An 18,493-nucleotide genomic window follows, 5' to 3' on the forward strand; every position below is an offset into this window, starting at 1 on the left:
GATGTGATTTTCGTCTTATGGCCACTTACGGGGCTATGGGCTTGCTGTTAGCTGCTACAACATTATTGACATCTTTCACGAGTTATTTACTAGTTTCCTTAGTGATACAATGGAATGGGCGATCAATGGCCTCCCCAATCCTCATGCCTTATACATATAGTATAGGGGATACAGTGACACCTTTATTAAATCTAAACTGTAGATTTTTTATATTAATGTTCATTGAATTTATTTTTACAAAAACTTTAATAAACACTTTGAGATATATTTTAGATCAACTCATTGCCATTATTATATTATGAAATTTCAGATCTTTATTGTATGCGCATTTATGCTTTAAGCTTAGCCGCAAATTTTGCTTTACACCTACAAGCTACAGAATAGCACTTCTTTTGTAACAGTAGCGCGGACGGCGAACGTTAGTATACATTTCTAAAAGATCTGATCAGCTTTTCTACAAATCTTGTTAATTAAGGTAATTTAAGTATATTAGTCTTTAAGCTCCGGATTCAAATCGTGCCAAGCAGTCGCTGCTTTGTTCATATCGATGTCACAGAGTTTAATGTGCACCTGACCGATCATGTTGCTTCCAGTGGACAGCCATGCCTTTTGGGTACACACGGATACCTCCAGGATTCGAGAATACAAATCACCCTGAGAAACGACGTATTCGAATTGCTCATCATACACTGGGTTGCAATTATCCTTCACAACGGCCGTCTTACGTTTGGTCTCCTTATGTTTGTCCGGGAGAAGATAAAATTTAACGTAAGGGTCAGGAAGATTGCGTGGATCGTTTTGCGATACAGGCAGATTTCTGTAACGAGAGGATTATTTTTAACTCGAGAAAACTGACGAAATACAGAAAACTTAATAACTTACGCTATTTTATGCACAAAGATAATCAACTTTTGTCTAGAAATGCTATAGCGCAATGTCAACTGAATTCTACCCAGTTTGCTTTCTCCTGCCGAAGAAGTGACGCTGGGATTTCTCTGTAGAAGATGAGGACTTGCATTCACCGAACTGGAAATTGATGAAGTGAGAAGTGGTTCCTCTTCGACCGTAACCATTTCTATGGGAGCTTGGTCTCGGTCTCGTACGCTTCTTGGTGATGATTCGATGGACTCCTTCGACGACTGTTTTTGAAATGCTACGTGACTCGGAGAGACTATTCAAAATATGATTAAATCTGGTGTTAGTAAATGCCTAGGGCCAAAATCTGTATGAAAATGCACTTACCAGTGGACGAGACTTCCCCGCTAATGTTAGACTCTTGACGTTCAACAATTTTATTAATTCCGTTAGTCAACAGATCGTGATCGTCCTCGTCATCGTCGGCGGTCACTTCGGGCTGCTCGTACTTCAAAATCTAACAATAGTATAATGAATATTAAGTATTACAGGACGAGCAATTGTAATTTATACAGAGATCTCATAGAAAATACTTTGAACGATGCTTACGCTTAGTGACAGAGACATGACAATCCTACTCTCTCTATCAGCTTTTTGAAGATCATAGGGCTGCCTAGCAATCTCCAGATTCTTCTTCTCCATTAACGTGGTAATATTAAAATGCATTTCTCCAACGATCAAGCCAGTCTTTTCGTCTGTAAGCTGTTCACAAGGAAATACATGTACAATGTACTATTTTCCTCTCTGTCTCCTTTTTAACAAGAAGAGGACTCGTTTAATTACTTTTATATGCAACACTCCAGTCTCTGGATTTGAAACCAAGAAAGTGAAGCCTTTTTCCCAAACAGGATCGCAAGATCTAAGAATAGTTGTTGTTCGCTGAGTCTGTCCACTCACGCTTGCCTCCAGGTACACGTCCGGCTGCTTGTTACCTCGCACGCACTGAAATATTAATTAACAGATAAGATTTATAGAATAACAAGTTTGTGTGACTTGTACAATTATTAATACAAAATCTTTAGGTGCTCACTCACCGGTAAATTCTTGGCCGAATCAATATACAAAATTAGCAACGCTGTGCTCATGGATGTTACCCGAAGCTGCTGAGTCTCCATCAATGCCTAAAATTAACATTAATTTCGTGAAATATGTGTCGAGGGTACAAGTTTAAGATGTAATGAAATAACGTTAGACTTACAGCTGGTAAATCAGCAGAATTTTTGGAGAGTTGCAGCCAAGTTAAACGAAGGTGTACCATACCGTGTTTTGCTTGTTCCAAGGATACCCACTGTAAAATGAAACTTTTTCTTTATCAACGTCCTATATTTGATAGCACAATTACAGGCAATACTAACCGTATCAATGGTTCCTTTCCTTTTAACACGATTAACTTCGATAGTTGCCCTTATGTGGAAGATTAAAAAATTATTGTAAATTTTTTTACATCAGGACTACGTATAAAACGGGACAGCGACAGCAACAACAACGATAAGAATAGTAGTAGCAGCAGCGCTGTACACAATAGTAATATTAAAATAAGCAACAGCAGTGAGACACATTATGTTGGCAAATCAATTATTGTCATGTAGCAAATAAGCACTGTACGTAGCAGTAAACTTTACACAAATAAATCCAATACCACCACCACCACACAAAGGTATTTACAATTAGACATGCAGAGATTGTTACGCGATAAATCACGCGTGAATTTACGTTTTTGCTGTACTTTTAAAAAAGATATGCGAAGGTGGGGGGCATTGGAAAGAATGTATCATCTCTATTGCTTTTGCTGCTGAATAATGAGAGATATATACATATTGGTCTTCAACAGTCATAATAGTCTGAGAAAGTTAATTAGGTAACAGTACCTGCCAAGAGGGTCGTCTTGAGCAGCGTTGTCTTTATCAAAAAGCTGGACTATGACATTACTGCTGTTTGCTCCCAAACCTTGACCCATTATAAACTGTCGTACACATATAACACACAATAATTTACATTTCAGCTATTTTCAAAAATCTTTGTAATCTAAATTCAAAAATTCATCGACGATTAGGATGTGACACATTTTTTTATATGTATTATAACATTACTTACTAACATCAAAATTGTATTACCGATTGATCGTTATTTTGGAGCAAACGTATGAGCACTTCTTTCCATACTATTTACAGGTTTATTATGAGTAATAGTATCAGGAATTATATATTATACAAAGCTTTCAGAAGTGACATGCGTATAACTCTTTACATTCCTTATTAGTTTCTTGTATTAATATTTAATCTAGGTGCAATTGTATAAGGTAATAGTATTTTTATTAGCATTTTACACACTACTTACATGCATTCTATACAATCTAGCCAGTTTGCTTATTGCTTTAAGCTAATGAAACAATCCATTCAAAAATCATGTCTATATGTTATTTCTTAAATAAGCAAATAGCCAGCATATTTAAACCCACCATGCACCATGTACTGAAACGAATAAACACTGATTTGTGTTATATAAAGCAAAAACTATCCATGAGTTCTGTCAATTGTTATTTTGATTATTGAGACAAGGGATGATAAAGTGGAGAGTACCAACAAAGACACAAAGGCAAAAAATTGATTATAATTTACTATAAAGCTGAACGTACCTTCCAAGGCTTTCGTCGCCTTTAGTGTCATCGTAGTCCCAGATCAGAACAGTGAGTTGTTGAGCGACAGCCGAAGTAACAGCACACTATTCCCACGACACACACATCACCCGTCACATAACATACGCACGCCATACGCACAAAATGTATGAAAAAAAAAATCATTAAGACTTAATCATGCCGTGATTGTGAACGACTTTCATTTACACAATAAAGATTTACGTAGAAAAAGGAAAATACATAGACAATACATTGTTTAATGGTAGGAACTATACTATAAAGGGATAATCGACACACGCCTTGATTTTTGAAAATACTTTGATGCAGCGAGACTCTGTAGGAGTATCTCGGTAAATTTCCAATTCTTCTAAAAGTTACTCAAAAAGAAATAATAAAAGCATTAGTTGTAGCCGTCTTTAACTAGTGTTTCTTGCGTGTGCTTCATAAGTATGATGCAATTAAACAATTTGCAAAAAGCACGTGCGTTAAATTAAAATATTCGTGTAATATTTTGTGGTGTAATAAACAATACATACCTCGCACCAAAAATCCCACTTTGGATCTATGGTATTGACTATTGTTTTTGTACGAAATTCTTGCGCTCCAACGTTTATAATTGCATAAGGATCGGATTTGCCTTTACCAAGCACGCCAATGTCTTTTTTCATAAGGTGTTTTGCCTCTACCACATGAATTCTCAGGACACCCTTTTGGATTTAAAATATATATTGTTTTAAGTATACTAGAAGTCCAGTAAATAATCAGAAAAAATATTTCTGACAATACCTCGGGCTCTGGAATTTTCAAAACTTCTGCTGGAATATCTTCACTCAAAGGAATAACAATTTTATTGGGAAGCACTGCTTTAGCGGCTATTTGCTCAACGATAATACGCCTCAAAATTTCACTAAAAAAACAAACAATTACAATTACTAATAAATTATGTATTAAAATAAATTGTTAATCAATGATTATTGTAGATGACTAAGGTCTACCTAAATCCTGGTAAGTCCAATACATCAGCAACCCCAACAAGATTATAGTGGATGGATGGGCTATTCAAGAAAAAAATTTGAACACCACCAATCAATGGTATCACTGGTATCAATGGTTTCATGACAATTCTCATTAAACCTCTAATCTGGAAGTCTCTTATTCCTCCTTTAATATTGCCAATGTTGAATGTGATGTCACAGTCGCCCGCATAGCTAAGGATATAAAAGAACTCTTAGAAAGGTAAGATGCAACAATTGTTACTAACATTTACTAACAGTATATCAGCATCCAGAATAATTTCGTCTCTCGATGTATTTTTATCGTATGCTTTTATACCGTATATTTTAGGCGGCTATAAAAAAAAGTAGAAATCAAAAATATTTATTTGAATTAACAATGTTAAACAAAATGGATCAATCTATAATGAAAACTTACAATACGACCCAAGACCAGTCTTCCAAAACGAAAACCAGTTATTTTGTATTGAGTCAAGCTCTCAACGATGCTTGGCTCAATTGTATTTTTGAAGACTTCACGAATAAAATGGTTAATACTGGGCCAAACTTTTTCCAAAATCTGTAAAAGAATATTTAAATAAGAAAAATTCTATTATATATAAATATATAAGTGAATGCATAGGTTAATACACCCAGGACATGTACATATAAATAGTTACTCTGTTTAACCATTCAGCTCTATCAAAATCAGGAAAGTAGACCCATGATGGTAAATCATCTAATCTGCTTGTTATTAAATCTTTTTCTTTTGTTAAGACACTAGCTTGGGCAGTGATTGTCTTTAACATACTATCCTTATGTTTCTCAGAGTTCCATGCAGTAAAAGCAATAGGGGCTAGTAACCAGGCAATGCTCCAATTCATATATCCTATACTCCATATAAAACTTGCTGCTGCAAAGTTCACAATAAATTTTTTGGCCAAAGATGTTATGTTCATGTAAGGCCATGGTACTAATTTGTTTTTATCCTCTTCAGCGTTAATATCCATCTCCTTTCTTATTGTACTGATGAATCCAATAAATATTAAATGCAATCAACTTTTCCTGTAAAAAATATGTATTAGCAAAAGATATTGTGATGATTTTTTTTTTGTGAATATATGACAAAATACATTGAATTTCTTATAGGGATATATAAAAAAATATTAAATAATAGAAATTATATTTTGTGTTGTGTCTGCTTGTAAAGGAAGGTGAATTTGGGTAAATCTTTTAAAATGTATGAATGCAATTTCTTAATAAATAGAATCTGCCGTTTTACACTCGCTTACAAGCTTATAAGGATGAATAACTATCCTGCTTCAATAATAATACATGCGGTCATTTTTATCGATGATCAAAAAAGTAGCAGAAGAAATGCACAGTGGGAGTGGAAGATTGTAAGATGAAATGAGAGAGGTGGCCGAAACAAGATGAAAAGATAAAAAGATTAAAAAAGCACTATAGTGATTCTCAGCACTCAGCTTTGAAATTGGACTTTTTTTTGTCGGCTCGGAAGTCTTAGAACCATCAGGTTGAACCTCATAGTTCAAATTAGTACCCTTTTTGACCTCTTTAACTGCAATTTTTAACTTGTATTCCTTATGCATGCATTGGTAGCATTGGTACATACATATGCGGCATGCGTGCTACACGACACGGTCAGCTGATTGAATGAATTTAGCCAAAAGCTACTGCTCAATGCTCAGATTAATATTAGATATTATCTGGATTATCTAATTCTAATCATCTACCTATAACCACACACACTAGTGTAGCACTACATACTTACGTTTTACCAGGCTTAGGGCCTCCGCACACAGTTTCCGTAGCTACATTACGTTACGTTAAGGTAGGATTAAACTTAATCTTAGCTTAGCGCACACAAAAGTTTGCTAAAGGTAAGTTTTTTGAGGCAGGATGCTTGTAATAAACAGGTCTGAGGTGATATTTTTATATTTATAAAGAATTTTTGCAACTATTATTGTAGTTGCCTTAACGTAACGTAATGTAGCTACGGAAACGGTGTGCGGAGGCCCTTACTTGACACTTAAATATAAACATAAGAGAGGTCTGAGTCTGACGGATCGACTGACTGAATGTAAGTCATAACAGTAAGACGCCATAGCTCCGTAGTTCTGCTTTGTTCTGCGTGCGCGCTTTCTACAGCATACAGATTACAGCTACGAGGCTACGACAGTGGGTGTACGAATGTACGATACACACTTAACACTATATACAAATACAGTCAGATTCTCTGTGGGATCTAGTTAAACCGTAAACGTTCAACCATCGTATTTTATCAAAATTATTAGATCCACCATTAGAACACCTAGAACAGAACAACAAGCCTGTAGGCATAAGCCGCGAGTAATCGACTGCAGATTAGTAGTACTGTTGAAAAAACTAATTTTATTTGTATTCTGCATACATCTATTGTAAGAGCATTTCATCATGGGTCTTATCTGCTCAACAGCACAGGTAATAACCTTGATAAATATCTGTATAAAAAATCTTGATATTATCATTATCTCTCTGAATCAGAATAAATAAATATATATATGTATATTTATATTTATATATATTACAGACTGCTTGCCTCTGTGGAAGTGCAGCTTGCAGTTTCTGTTGTTCGCAATGCCCAACATGTCGGAACAGTACAAGCACACGTATTATGTACGCTCTTCTTTTAATGCTTGGCACCATTGTGGCCTGTATCACTCTAACACCAGGTTTACAAGATGCACTTAAGAAGGTGCCATTTTGTGCGAACAGTACAAATTATGTTCCTTCAAAATTTACGATTGACTGTGAATCTGCAGTTGGATATTTGGCTGTTTATAGAATATGCTTTATAATATCATTATTCTTCTTCCTAATGTCTGTCATCATGATACGTGTAAGAAGTTCTAAAGATCCCCGTGCAGCAATACAGAATGGGTAATAATATTTTCATATAACTATAAGTTTTAAAAGGGATGAAAGGGATCTTTTTATCCTTGATCATATCCAATTATGACTTTTTGCTTTTTAGATTTTGGGCCATCAAGTTTCTATTGGTAATTGGTGGAGTTATTGGTGCATTTTTCATTCAGGAAGGATCATTTGGTCCTACTTGGATGTATTTTGGAATGATAGGAGGATTTTTGTTCATAATTATTCAGTTAATTCTGATTGTTGATTTTGCTTATTCTTGGGCAGATGCATGGGTTGGTAATTATGAAGAGACCCAATCCAAGGGATGGTAAGTAAATTTTGGCAAATGCTTTTTAATATTATTATATCTTTTAAGAATCCTTTATTGTACTAGCCTTCTTCACTTGTGTATTTTTTAATTTTTTTTGTTATAGGTATGTTGCACTTTTAAGTGCCACCTTCTTTAATTATGCACTTTCCTTAACTGGGATTGTTTTACTCTACGTGTATTTCACTCATGTAAGTGTGACATTATTTAGAACTTGATATTGTATATTGAATTGCATAATATTTACAACAATAATATTTCATTATCATTTACAGGCAAATGACTGTGCTATGAACAAATTCTTTATTTCATTTAACCTGATACTCTGCATTATTGTAAGTGCTATCTCAATCCTTCCAAGTATTCAAGAATATCAGCATAGGGCTGGTCTGCTCCAATCATCTGTTGTTACATTGTACGTCGTTTATCTGACCTGGAGTAGTATTTCTAACAGTCCAGGTAAGACAAAATTAAGTTATGCTTATTAAGGCTAATCATTCTTCTTTTAAATTTCTTAATTTTAACCCTGTTCCATTTCAGACCAAAATTGTAATCCCGGATTCTTTGGCATCATATCTGGCAAAGATATTTCTACCCAAAATCGAGTTGCTTTTGATAAAGAAAGCATCATTGGTCTTGTCATATGGTTTAGCTGTGTCTTATACAGCTCTTTACGTACAGCTTCAAAATCTTCAAAGATTACAATGTCTGAAAATGTTTTGGTGCAAGATAACGGAGCCGGTAAGTATTTTTAAGAAATAATTGAAATAATTAAGTTTGTAATAAGAAGAGATAGAAGAGAAGAAAAAAAATAGTTTTATTATAGACAATTGAATTTTCTTAACAGTCAGAGAGAATGGAGGAAACCAATTTCTAATTGGTAATGAAGGTAGGCACACAAAATTCTTATCTCCTCATATATACTAGTATAACATAAATACACCTCACAGGAGAGAGATCATATATAGACAGTAGTTTTCTATACACAATATATAGGGTGTCATTTGAATAATGGCCATCCATGCCAAACAGCTCTTTGCTATTTGGTACCCTAGACTCCATAAGTACTAAATTATAAGCATCTGATTCTCTGCTTACAAAAGATTTGTTGAATCCCAAAATTCGAATTATAATTGTATTTTTTTAAAAATATTGATAATTTTCTGCTTGGCCATTAAATGCATGATGAACCCTTACCAAGAAATGTAGATATTTTATTAAAATTCACACTCGATTATTAGTCTGGTAGGTTATTGTGTGCCTGCCTTTCTTGCATACAAGCATATTATCTTATTTGTGTGCATGTAATGAATGGTACCTATGTGTTACTCTTTTTTCATTAAATTAAATCAGATTATACCTCAGTAGAAGGTCGTAATCATGATGCGGAAAATGGCAATGACGTTAAAGTTTGGGACAATGAAGAGGACAAGGTAGCATACAACTGGAGCTTCTTCCATCTAATGTTTGCACTGGCTACCCTATATGTCATGATGACTCTTACAAATTGGTACCAGTGAGTAAACCACTTTCTTTATTTAGATTCTGTTTCTCGAATTGAAATGACTGAGATTATTTGTTCTAGGCCAAATTCAAATTTAAGTTCATTGAATTCTAATGCAGCGTCGATGTGGGTAAAGATAATATCCTCGTGGATGTGTCTTGGGTTATATGTTTGGTCATTAATAGCCCCAGCAGTGCTAAGAGATCGCGATTTTTCGTAGGAATGTGTTGTGAATCGATCAAGCTTAAATCTTTCTTAATTTTCACTAATTTCTACCTGTGATCAGATGTTCTTATGCAAATTTAAATAGTGTTCTATAAAATTACATAAGATCACGAAAAATGCTGTTGACTGAACGCGGAGCTGTATTGGGAAACTTATGCTAACATTATTTGCCAACTCCCATAAAATATAGTACATGTAGATAAATTTTATTGCCGCTTGACACTATATCTCGTTCTGTCCCTTTTCCTCTAGTGTTATGAATATCTTCTCTTCCACTATTCTATCAATTTCTTTAATGATAATTCTAATAAAACGAGGCATTGAATTTTTAATTGTAACTAAATATATAACAACAATTACAAATGCATACATTACGTTTCACTTTCATTATAATGAAAGGGATTATGGTATTGAGGTACGAATAATCATGTATATATATATATAATACTATACGTAGCTATATGTGATGTACCGCTTTCGCATTGTATAATCGTAAATGATGTAAGAATGTATTTCTAATTATATTATGGTCCTCATTTCCCTAAGATTTATGATCTCTTAATATTACTTGAAAAAATGTATCAAAGGAAATAAAGAAACAGTAAAGATGGTAAAAACGGTCATTTATTTCGTTTTTCCTATCAATATAGACTATTAAAAAAATTGATAAACTAGTATAAGCATTATAAATGGGAATCTTGAGCAAACCAACGGTATAAGCAATGTGTCCGCGTGTGTGAAGGCATACACTGTCCTACATCGATTGAGCTTCCGAAAAATTGATGATCGAGATGTTTCAACCAGTATGTCATATATTTTCTAATCTCGGAAACAAAATTGATGTAAGCCAGTTTACAATTGAATAAATTGGGAAGAGGGTGAAGGGATAGAAAACAAACGAACGAACAAAGCAACAAAGACTATACGGATTTATACAAGTTTGTATTCTTGATACGACGCAACACGACGAAATCAACATCGGAATAATCTAAATTTATTTACAATTGCCTAGCTGAACCTGAACACCTGAGACAAGCTCATCTTGGCTGATTACATATCACAATTAATATGATATCAATTTGGCATAAAATTATTCCTTCTTAATTATTTTCTCAGTCCTCTTATGCGACGCGCGTTTCTTAAGAAGATAATTCTTAATATTTTGAAATGGCGAGTCAAACAGAAGCGTGAGAGTTATTGATGTGATAATTATCCAGCACATCTCATGTAAGTTAAACTGAAAATGATAAAAATTATTAAAAACGTGATATTACAATGTTTATTTTGCGTAACACCCCTTTTTATTTTCAAATTGCGCGGATGCCGAGGCTAATTCTTGTGCAATAGGCGGATGTACAAATCAAATAAAGTCGCGTTAAAAATACTAATAACAAATATTATTTATAACCTGATGATTAACATGATACAAAACATGATAACAATCCGATCGTTTGATCTATTGCTTAGGTAATAACCTCGGACCTGCCGGTGCGGCATAAAAAAACGCTTTTCTGGCGCCAATAAACTTCCGCTTAACAAGGAATCACCTACACTATATACAAACACTTACGTTCATTCTAAAGAATTCATAATGCTCGGCACTCCGCGTCTGGCCGACATTATAAAAGAAGACTGGAAACTGCGTTAGATAAATGGCATAGCTTAATCTGGTAGTGATTAGAAATCCTTTCCACGATGATAATTTACTCAACCAGCCTGCAAGTATGAATAGTCGTTTCATTTCACAATAGAGAGTGAGGATAGGAGGGGGGTGGGCACATTGCATATCGCATATGTATACGTTACCATAGGGTATATATAGGTATACCATTTGTATTTCCCGTATGATGCAAGACTGCAAGCCAGGCGAACAGAGCACACCAGCCTATAGGAGCGAATGCGTTATAAGTAGCAGCGTGCATTGGATCGTAAATGTAATCGATCGATCCCATTTTTGCTGGGCCGAAGAAAGCAGCTAGTGCCATCAAACTGCAAACAACCCAGCCTGTGTACGTTGCCGTCTATGAATAAGAGAGTTTATTCCTAATGAATGTCATCGTGCGTTAAATACTTCATCGTACCTTATTCAATTGAAACCCCTTCGGATTTTTCCTTAAAAAGTATCCTACAAAGATTCCTATAATATAAACCGTGACTCTATGAGAAGGCAAGATGTACGAAAGATTGGCTGTGTCAAAAAGCTGCCTTATCCTGTGAAAGAGAATAGAGAGAATAGAGTATATTATAAAGCATTATTATAAAACTATTATAAGCACTAAATGTCTTACGAGGTACCAAAGAAGACATAATTATTGAGGCGCATTTTGTACGTAACGTAATATCGAAGTATCGTGGAAAGTATGGCAATAGTTCCTAGTATGATGCTTCCAAACTTCGGACTTTTGTAAAGCAGCATTACCATCAGAGGAGAAAAGACAAACAGTTGCGTGTCTATACCCAAGTGATGCGTGTGTGTAAGACACTATTAAAAGTGGACAAAAGCTTATTATCATTAAGTCAAGTGACCAGTATGAATATTTTCTTTCTCTTACCATATTCTCAAAGCCAAAATAGTTATGAATAAAGAGGAAGTTCCTCCACCATGTTTTCTTGCAAATGTGGGCATGATGGGTTACTACCAAATTCCATTGAGGCCCGGATCCAATGAATGGCATGATGTAAGTGCAAAATAGTATCAATGCAGCTAAAGTTGGTACCAATCTGAGAAAGAAAAGTATTAACAAGGAGAGAAAAAAGGAATAATTTTTTAATATTTACCTAAGCAATCTCGATAGGTATTCATTGCGGATGTCCAATTTACCAGTTTTATTTAATCTGCCGATAAAAGAGTAAGCCGTTAACAATCCGGACAGCATGATAAACGGATCCGTGTAAAGGCTAGCTGCTCTGCCTATTACGGTCCACGGTTTTCCGAGATACTGAAACGTTTTAGCATAATTATGGGTAAGAGTTTCAAGGGTGACTACTGTCGGAAGAGAGTTATCGAGGCACGAGCCTACCTCGGTCATACTGGTCCTATTGACGTAGGGATTGAAGAAAAGGGCCATACTCTTATGCGCGACGATTAGCATGAAAGCGTTCAACGCTCGTACACCGTGCAGAGCGGCAATGTCTCCTTCCGGACGCTCCAGTGACATGAGTTTTTGCCAGTTACGCTTCAATGAAAAAGATAGAAGAAGCTCGCTCGCCTCCAACTTATTATGATCGTAATAAGCGGCCACCAATGTCAGTAGGATAACAGACAGGAAGAAGAGGCTAAAATTGAATATCTTGCTTGTAATTGCTCGTCTATTACTCATAGTTGGAGAAAAATTCATACCCCACGACAATGGTCTCGACTGGTATGGCTCCCTTATTTTTAACTTGGCACATTTCTTCGTCTACCCTTACGGAAATTTTGAAACCTGTATTATTAGCATGTTTTGAAAGGATATGACGAAGAGACGCTTCAACATCTTTGTGCGTGCAAGTGGATGGTGTGCAAACAGCCCAGTTAATAGTGCTGAATCTAGGAACTCGGTGCCCCGGCTGAAAAAATGTAAACACCATGTACATTAAAGTCATTGTATATATAGTAGTATAGTAATAAGTAGGTGGCGCGCGCAGAAAATCGGATAATTTCACGTGACCTTTTTCGCGTTTACCTTACACCGCCACGCCGTCGATCCAGGAAGCTTCGTTAAGGTAATGGGTAAGAGGTACACCTTGAGCGAAGATCGTTTGACATTTGCGCGCGAATGAGAATGGTAAGATTCGTCAGAATTGCGAATTCCTACTGTTTTGTTGTACGTTCGGTACACAATATAATCTAATAGGTTATAGCGGTAGTTGTGTTCACAAAGAAAGAATTAAGATGTATGGATTTGTCATTTTTGTAGGTTAGGTATACTCACGTCAGATACGTTGCTACGAAATGCATAGTGGGAATGCAACAACCGATGTAGTTGCTTGAGGTCAGGTCGAGATTCGTCGGCGTCCAATTGTAAATAAACTAAACAATATTGGCCTTGTATTCCTTCACTTCCGTCAACAGCAACGCACTCGTCAAAGTCTCCCAATTGATTGACATTCCCGCTAAGCAAACCCGATGATACTTTAGCTGTAGCATCGTGCACTGTAATCAAAGTTTCTAGCGTCTCGTATCGAGTACATCAAATATATGATCGCGAAGTACTTACTTCTCAATGCCCACATACTAAATTTTTCGAGCTCCCTCATATAAACTTCCGAGTGACGTTTGCATTGTAGATTGACCGGGCCACTGGCTGGATCAAAGGGTGGAACAAGTTTCAATAATTTACTAGCTTCCAAGTCGATCTTTCCATTAAATTCATCTGAAACGTTACATTGAAATGCAGTTGATGTGCAAATTTTGCAGTCAGCTGTTAAACTTGCGCAATTATTATCAATTCCTTCCTCTCCAATTGACTAGCGACAAAGCGAGGTTGCTGGACTTATTTTCTTCTAGTACATATGAAAGTGCGCGAGGGATTGTTTCAGTATGCAGAACTGGTTTGAATTATGCACCGGCAACCAGCCGTGTTGTCATCGCTTCTATTTTCAGCCTTCTTGCCAAAGATTCTTGCAAGAAAGATCGAGCTAACAATCGATTTTACTATAATCAACGTACACGGTGCGGAAATCGGAACGCGAGCGCTATAATCTTAACTTCCCGCGAAAAAGATTCGAATGTCGAAATGGAAACCACTTGAATTGGTTCGTTCAACGGAAGGAGTAAGTTTGTAAAGCACGCGTGTAACGAGCGTTACGACTTGTCTGGAGGGGAGGGGGAGAGTACTTTTTCATTTCAGGCACGAAACTTAAGGAGGTGGCTTTCTTGACTCGATTTCATATTCATACGTAGCTTCATCAAATTCGGCAAACTGCTATAATTGCCTCAACTTCTTCATTTCTTTAAATTTCTCTTTTTTATTCCGAAACGCAAATTTCCTTGAAATTATACCATGTGTGAATGTGATTCGATGACCTTCGTATTAGTTTTGATTTCTACAGAGAGGCAGAGTTAAAAAGCGGTTGGATCGGATAACCTAAAGTAAACTTGTTTGATGTCGCAATATCGCTACCTTACGACTATTTTTATACGCTACACATACTTTCATTTCCAAGTGATTTTCGACAGATCGAAACCATCTAAAACACGCTTCTTCTCGTTTGATGTTGCAATAATCGCAGCAGCGCTAATCATGCTGAAAAATATGTGCTCTACAATAACATTTGGAAAACTGCTGCAACTTTTCAAGGTATTTCCTGAGCGAGCTGTAATCGGTGCAGGGTTTCGACATGCCGGTTAACGCAACCCCATTTTATGCTTGAAATTTCAATAGATATCGTTTGAGCACGGTCAAAGATATGGGTTTGTTTTGTACGGGATGCAGCAGCACAGTAGCAGCAGCAACACGACACGAGCGGAACGACGGTTAAGAGGTTAGAGTGTTTAACTAGCGTATGTGACGAGCAAACAAATAACGACAATAACAACATCAACAAGAACAACAGCAACAGATAGAGGGAAATCGTATAGCGTGCAGTGTCGAAATATCGAAAGTAGTTTTACTTCTAGTTAGGTTCGATCATTGGTTGGTCAATTTACGCGTGGACAGCTCATGCCGATGAAAACCGGTACCTTCCCAATTGGCCAAACGAGACTACGGGCTATCTACTGCTATTAGCACGCTCTTACAAAAAACTAATTCAATGACAAAGAGTGGAGATCATGAGTGTGAAAGGGAAAGGCATTAAAAAGAAGGAAATTTTGTTCGACACGTGGCTAGACTACGTTATTTACAAATTTTCAAGATCCATAAAGAGATACGCATACAAAGTCACGTAGATCTGTTTTATTTGTCATCTTGTCAGCTCTGAACGTGTGTGCATACGCTGGCGCTTTCGTGATGTGAATCTGCCAGGTGCTTCAAGGTGATTTTCTCAAAGAACGTCGTATCGCGTCTTGTTTCGTCTTGTCTCGTCGCGTCGCACCGTGTCCTTAGATTCTTAATAGAAAGACTCACCGTAGAAAGGATTCGAATGGGCTTCGCGCTTATCCAACAACCAGACATTTCTTTCGCCTTCCACACTGTGATTTCTCAAGTTTGCCACTAACTCGACGAACGTGAAATTTTCCGAAGTGGCGCTGCTACTTTTGTTTCTTGCAAGAACTCGAAGAATCTCTTCTTCCTCTAGACTGTTCAATCCGTTTGAACTTAGAACTTCCACGGATCTACCTCCAGCGTCCGACAATGAGATCTTTAGAACGATCGCGATAATGCATAGTAACATCCCCCTTCGAACCATTTTTCTCGGTTCCGGGACGTCAAATTTCCCGATCGATTGAATTGTCTACATTCGCTCGTGAGCGTAACGAAGAAAACTGACTGGCAACGGAAACCAGGAGACCAGCTCAATGTTAACTTAACGAATGATCGGCAATGATTCTGCCAGTGGCAGTCGAGCTACTCTATAGTCACCTGTGCCGGTTAACATGTTGAACCGTGAACGAAGAGGGGTGCCTGCTTGCCGCCGTGGCTACGTCTCGCCGATTGCCCCACTACTTTTTTCTTCATCTACTACCTTTCTTTTTTTAAACCCATTATTGACAACAACATAAAAGCCCACAAAAGGCTTACAAAATCAAGCATATTGCTCTTTTCATATTTATAGCCAGTCAAATTCACAGAAAAATTGACCGAGCTATTTGCTACCTCTTTTTCGATTATCCTTTCATCATTTCAACTGTCATTTCAATATCAAAGAGAGCTAAAAAAACTTATTTTAATTATATCTTTTATTCCTTTTCAAATCTTCTTCTATGAGATATAGAAATTATGAATTCATATCTAGTCTGCACTTACAAAATCTGCCTAAAAACTTAAAAAATATAATTGTTCTGTGGACTTTATCATGTGTAAAACAAAGTGGAGGAGCTAGATTATACATATACTATATACATATATATAATAGTAATTTCATTCCCCACTCCAAGTCTCTTATTTCTATACAGAGAGTAGTTTGCCTCGTTTCTCCATTACTTTTCACGAAGACGATTCTTGCAAAAGACACGTATGATATTCTTAGCTTTATAAGTAATAAATAAAAGGTATAACATCAGGCAATAGTATATAACTGCGCTGCTATCAGAGAGAATTGGTAAAGAATCGTTGAATTCGGTACCGTACCAACATATATCCCACTTATCGGTACTTGCAACACAATTGCTTGATCGATGGCTCGTTGCTTTAGCAGTTTGGAGAAATGAGCGCTCTCTAAGGTGCACTCTCTTAGGAAACGTACAATCTTGCGAAATTTGCATTGATCGAGAACCTATGAAAGTGTTTTCACCACTCTACCACTTTTCTCCATTTCCTTCTTTACTTTTATTGGTACTATGTGTAGCATTGTTTATTGAATTTCAGCTGGATTGATTATCAATTAAGGTAATTTATCGTAATGATGCTGACGCCATAGCCAGTATCAGGTGTATTAGAGGCCACAGACAAGGAGAGACGTGATATGTGCCTGTGGTGATCGGTGATACGGCAGTGTGTGGTTCGGCAAGCTATGCCAGGAAGGCCAGGGAGGGAGCGTGGAACCGTGGAGTGAGATTCGTTGGATTCATCGTCGTCGTCGAGAAAACAACAACGCAAGCCTCAGTCCCCCCTCCCTTCCTCTTCTATAGGGTCTCCCCTACCCATACAACTACCAACCAGCAGTCTGTCAAACTGCTGCTGCAAATTGCAATATCAGCCATTTTTTTGCGCTGTAGCCGTCAACAACGACGTTTCCTCCCATAGTAGTCCTACAAATTTTATATTTTTCTAAGGGTGAAAAGACTGAGAACCACCATTCACTAGTCCGGCTTTCGTCAAGTTTGGTGGTCCTCATTAATCCTCGTTCTGAAGGCAGCACTCATTATGATCATGGGGTTTCTTAAGTCGAGTAACACGGATACATCAACACTACAGAATGATTCCACCTGAAATATAAGATATTTACCAAAACCAACGTTATTTGTTAATACCGATTTCAATTTCAGCACTTATTTTCAACTTTCTATAGTAGCTTCTTTTGACAAAAAACATCGAAATTTTCGAGAAAAAAACATTGTTTAAAAAATAGTGTTTGTATTTACAAAATAAAATGAACCTTTGAAAATCAAGTTTAAAAAAGACACATTCTAGAAATGCAAAATAAGTCAAGAAAAATTGCAAATAAAATATTCAAATAAGAGCAAATTTAACAAATTTGTAATATTTATTAAAGTGCCATAAATCTAACAGAATGAGAAACATCTATTAACTTTCTTTGTTTCTGTATCCCTCGAATGGACTTCACCTTTTGGAGATGATCTTTCAGTAATGATCTATAAGCTTTACTCTATCGAACTAATGGTATTTTCACTAGCGACCTCCTGCTTACAATAAATATAATTACGTTTGATGTTCTGTTTTACCGTTAGTATATGTCTTTCAATCAAAATTACTAAGAAAAATTGTCAATATTTGGCCTTATTTGAAGTTGAATTACAATCTTTTTTCACTATTTGCATTCCCAGTAAGGTTTCTGTTTTGGACGAAAAAACCCGCGTGCGCAATTATTAAATCTTTATATCTTATTTTTTAAATATAATACACTTTTTCCAAACAGTGTTTTTTATAATAGAAAATTAGGTTTTTCTATCTGAAAAGTATGCTGTTTTGGTAATTCAAGAACAATTGAAATCGGTCTTTATATAACGCTGGTTTTTGAAAACTAATAATTGAGATTTCAATCAAACGCAATTAGTGCCTCAAGAAATAATATATTACATTCAAAGATTTTTAAGAAACAGAAATATACTTTAGAGAAAAATAGATAAAGAATGTTTTTTAATATTTAAAATAATCTACCCGACGGTGAGCCTCATTTGACCTCGCCAAGTTTCGTAAAGTCATAAATCATAT

At 36.2% G+C, this 18,493-nt stretch overlaps 3 protein-coding genes across 12 annotated transcripts; 1 reads left to right on the plus strand and 2 right to left on the minus strand.

Moving 5' to 3' along the window:
- Positions 1-189: 189 nt before the first annotated feature.
- Positions 190-6,695, minus strand: Esyt2 (extended synaptotagmin-like protein 2). Of its 5 annotated transcripts, XM_066747537.1 has the most exons (17): positions 6,581-6,695; positions 6,335-6,345; positions 5,223-5,607; positions 4,982-5,122; positions 4,822-4,898; positions 4,546-4,758; positions 4,337-4,457; positions 4,087-4,257; positions 2,784-2,878; positions 2,271-2,319; positions 2,114-2,203; positions 1,950-2,036; positions 1,699-1,857; positions 1,465-1,617; positions 1,243-1,372; positions 883-1,171; positions 190-817 (listed from the first exon to the last, which is right to left on the minus strand). In XM_066747537.1, the coding sequence occupies exons 3-17, from the start codon at positions 5,550-5,552 to the stop codon at positions 490-492; spliced, it is 2,433 nt and encodes an 810-aa protein (XP_066603634.1). In that variant the 5' UTR covers positions 5,553-5,607; positions 6,335-6,345; positions 6,581-6,695; the 3' UTR covers positions 190-489. The 5 variants fall into 5 exon arrangements, with proteins under 5 accessions (XP_066603634.1, XP_066603632.1, XP_066603633.1 ...); XM_066747535.1 differs by lacking the exons at positions 6,335-6,345; positions 6,581-6,695 and adding an exon at positions 5,835-6,229; XM_066747536.1 differs by lacking the exons at positions 6,335-6,345; positions 6,581-6,695 and adding an exon at positions 5,676-6,229.
- Positions 6,603-10,132, plus strand: TMS1 (serine incorporator TMS1). 6 transcript variants are annotated; one of them, XM_066747560.1, is made up of 10 exons: positions 6,603-6,755; positions 6,858-7,023; positions 7,133-7,482; positions 7,577-7,786; positions 7,893-7,977; positions 8,062-8,245; positions 8,327-8,527; positions 8,634-8,675; positions 9,140-9,302; positions 9,372-10,132. In XM_066747560.1, exons 2-10 carry the CDS (start codon positions 6,997-6,999, stop codon positions 9,508-9,510), a joined length of 1,401 nt encoding a protein of 466 aa, XP_066603657.1. In that variant the 5' UTR covers positions 6,603-6,755; positions 6,858-6,996; the 3' UTR covers positions 9,511-10,132. The 6 variants fall into 6 exon arrangements, with proteins under 6 accessions (XP_066603657.1, XP_066603658.1, XP_066603659.1 ...); XM_066747561.1 differs by having other exon boundaries at positions 6,658-7,023; positions 9,152-9,302; XM_066747562.1 differs by having other exon boundaries at positions 6,658-7,023; positions 9,155-9,302.
- drd (drop dead) lies at positions 10,122-16,005 on the minus strand. Its single transcript, XM_066747541.1, has 12 exons — positions 15,566-16,005; positions 13,715-13,870; positions 13,430-13,650; positions 12,856-13,064; positions 12,536-12,791; positions 12,294-12,454; positions 12,068-12,236; positions 11,804-11,997; positions 11,597-11,726; positions 11,344-11,536; positions 11,086-11,231; positions 10,122-10,752 (listed from the first exon to the last, which is right to left on the minus strand). Exons 1-12 carry the CDS (start codon positions 15,846-15,848, stop codon positions 10,606-10,608), a joined length of 2,265 nt encoding a protein of 754 aa, XP_066603638.1. The 5' UTR covers positions 15,849-16,005; the 3' UTR covers positions 10,122-10,605.
- Between the last annotated feature and the right edge of the window lie 2,488 nt (positions 16,006-18,493).

This window comes from Prorops nasuta, unplaced genomic scaffold, assembly GCF_024137725.1.
Source record: "Prorops nasuta isolate Cenicafe-Biocafe unplaced genomic scaffold, Cenicafe_Pnas_1.2 PNAS00003, whole genome shotgun sequence".
Lineage (NCBI taxonomy): Eukaryota > Metazoa > Arthropoda > Insecta > Hymenoptera > Bethylidae > Prorops > Prorops nasuta.